Here is a 2394-nt window from a genome sequence, read left to right as displayed (position 1 = left end):
GTGTGTGTGTGTGTGTGTGTGTGTGTGTGTGTGTGTGTGTATGTGTGTATGTGGGAAGGGCTGGTTTATATACAGAATTACAAAACCTAATATTATCAAAACTTTAGAGCATGAATTTTTTTCTTTATTGTTTGAAAAAAGAATCCTTATTTTTTATGCATTGATTTTGCATGCAACATTGCAACAAAATTGTCAAAGGTCCTACGGGTTTCTTTTTCAGAAAGTGTTTTAGATTTGTGTGTATAAATATGTATTCCTAATTGAGATTCACAAAACTGAAGTGATTTTGATTGTTTTAGCAAACATTCACTGTTAGATGAAACGTCTTGACGGGGCGGTTCTAGGGGCGGGGCCACAGGGGCATTGGCCTCATCTGAAATCTGATTGGCACCCTGAAGTGCCCCTGTCCTTGTCACTCATCTGTCCTTTGCACGAGTGGTTGCAGTTCCACTTCCAAACAGTAGTGGCACTAATGAGTCAAATAGGAAAGTCCAGCATGAAGCAAGCTTACACAAGTCTTTTTCAATTTGAATATTCCTGCAGAAAAAGTATTTTAACTGACAACAATGGCTGGATTTTCTCACGTGTGTTTGAGAGTATTTCATTCATGTATAGTAAAAATGCATGTAAAATTGATAAGGAAAATTTACAGTTTGAGCACACAAAGTGTCTCTGAACACGTACGACTGATTAAATTTATACACCTTACAAAAACTGGGGATTTGTGTGCAAGCATGTTGAACAAACACTTGGCCACTCTATGAATACTGTGGCCCCTGGATGGCCCCGTACACTGAAAAATCCTAGATCAGCCACTGCATCTTGAAATGAAATTAGATTTTTTTCAGTAACTGCTCCTCTATAACTCAAAATAAACATCAACCCTGTGAAGATCCAGATTGACTTCGGAAATACTTTATCTGAAAGTTCAAAAAACTCTAAAAATTAAAAATGTTTCATATGATCCAAAAGGCTGCCTCAAACAAGCTCCATCTTATATTAAGATTAGTTTGTTGTAATTCAGTATTTTGCCATATAAATAAACCAAATTGAAATGTCTCTTCTGTAAACACACCTGATTTATAATAGGGCGCAGGAACAGCCATCTGCACAGTGACCTCCGCTCCTTGCACCTGTGTTTTGGGTGGAGCCACCAAGTAGATGAGTCCTCCCCACAAGTTCCACACCTGGATCATCTCTGAGGTAACAGGAAATCGCTCATGAACACATGGAGGTCTCTTCAGCTCTTTAGCATTCAGTCGATCTGTTTGACAGCCAATTTGAATCTGGGAACAACATAATATGTAGGTTTGGAAATTTGTTTCTGTGCATCCCTAAACAATAATCTGGTCACATTACGATGTAGTGTGACATAGTGCCAGAACTGGATCCATCTGATCACTGGTCTGATCTTACAGACAGACCTGGTTTACTCAAATGCATATCGAGATGAACTGAGCATCTCTGGTGGAGCCTCCTGTCCATGTGTTCTTCAACTGTCACATCCAGATGTTTTTCACTTGTCCCAGGGGAGGTCAGCAACATGGAATTTGAATAGGCCATGTTCAGGATCTCTATTGAAGATGTGGCTTCCAGGAGCTGTGGCCTGAAGGTCATCATTGTTGGTCGCGGTGGCGACCAAACGACCTGCTGGAACAAGGAGGCCTTCAGGACTTTGCTTTCCCAGAGGACTCCCAAAGCAGCTGATGGGTACAGGGTGGCCAGAAGGACTGCAGCTTGGGTGGTTATAGATGCAAAAACTCTGTCATGGGAGGAATTCAGGAAGGTTGTGGAGAAGGACATACAATTGGCCTCTAGGAAGTTCTGAAAAACTGTTTGGTGACTCAAAAGAAAACTGTTCCCTGTCCCAGGCTGTGCTTGATTTGGGTGGGGAACTGGTGACCCGGACTGAGAATATTGTTGAGTGGAAGGAACACTTTGAGGATCTCCTTAATCCACCCTCCATGTTCATCTTTGAAAAGGCAGAGTCTGAAGACCTAGAGGAAGACAAGTCCATTACCATGGCAGAGGTCACTATAAGGTAGTCAAAAAGCTCCATGGTGGCAGGACACCAGAGGTGGATGAGATTCGCCCCCGAGATACTGAAAACTCTGGATATTGTGGGTTGGGATGTTATGGTTGACACTTCTGTTCAACATTATATAGAGGACTGGGATGACTCCTATGAAGTGGTAGGCAAGGGTCATGGTTCCCATTTAAAAAAGAAAGGTCCAAAGAGTGTGTTCCATCTATTGTGGGAGCACACTTCTCTCTCTCTCCCCAGGAAATTATACTCCAGGGTGTTGGAAGGGAGGCTCCAATCAATTGCCAAACCTCAGATTCAAGTAGAGCAGCGTGGCCTCCATCCTGATCCTGGGGGACCATATATATATA

The 2394-nt window shown here is 42.4% G+C and overlaps 1 protein-coding gene across 1 annotated transcript in view; it reads right to left on the bottom strand.

Moving 5' to 3' along the window:
• The window catches only part of LOC106522114 (TRPM8 channel-associated factor homolog), a gene marked incomplete in the record, with an annotated part of 15157 nt that overhangs the window by 2291 nt on the left and 10472 nt on the right, over positions 1–2394 (bottom strand). The window contains 1 exon segment of the mRNA XM_014014975.1: positions 1072–1286. Within this exon segment, the coding sequence (XP_013870429.1) occupies positions 1072–1286 (215 nt within the window).

Source organism: Austrofundulus limnaeus, unplaced genomic scaffold (assembly GCF_001266775.1).
Source record: "Austrofundulus limnaeus strain Quisiro unplaced genomic scaffold, Austrofundulus_limnaeus-1.0 Scaffold121, whole genome shotgun sequence".
Classification (NCBI taxonomy): Eukaryota; Metazoa; Chordata; class Actinopteri; order Cyprinodontiformes; family Rivulidae; genus Austrofundulus; species Austrofundulus limnaeus.
Note: the sequence above shows the minus strand (reverse complement) of the source record. Positions and strands in the feature narration are given on the sequence as shown.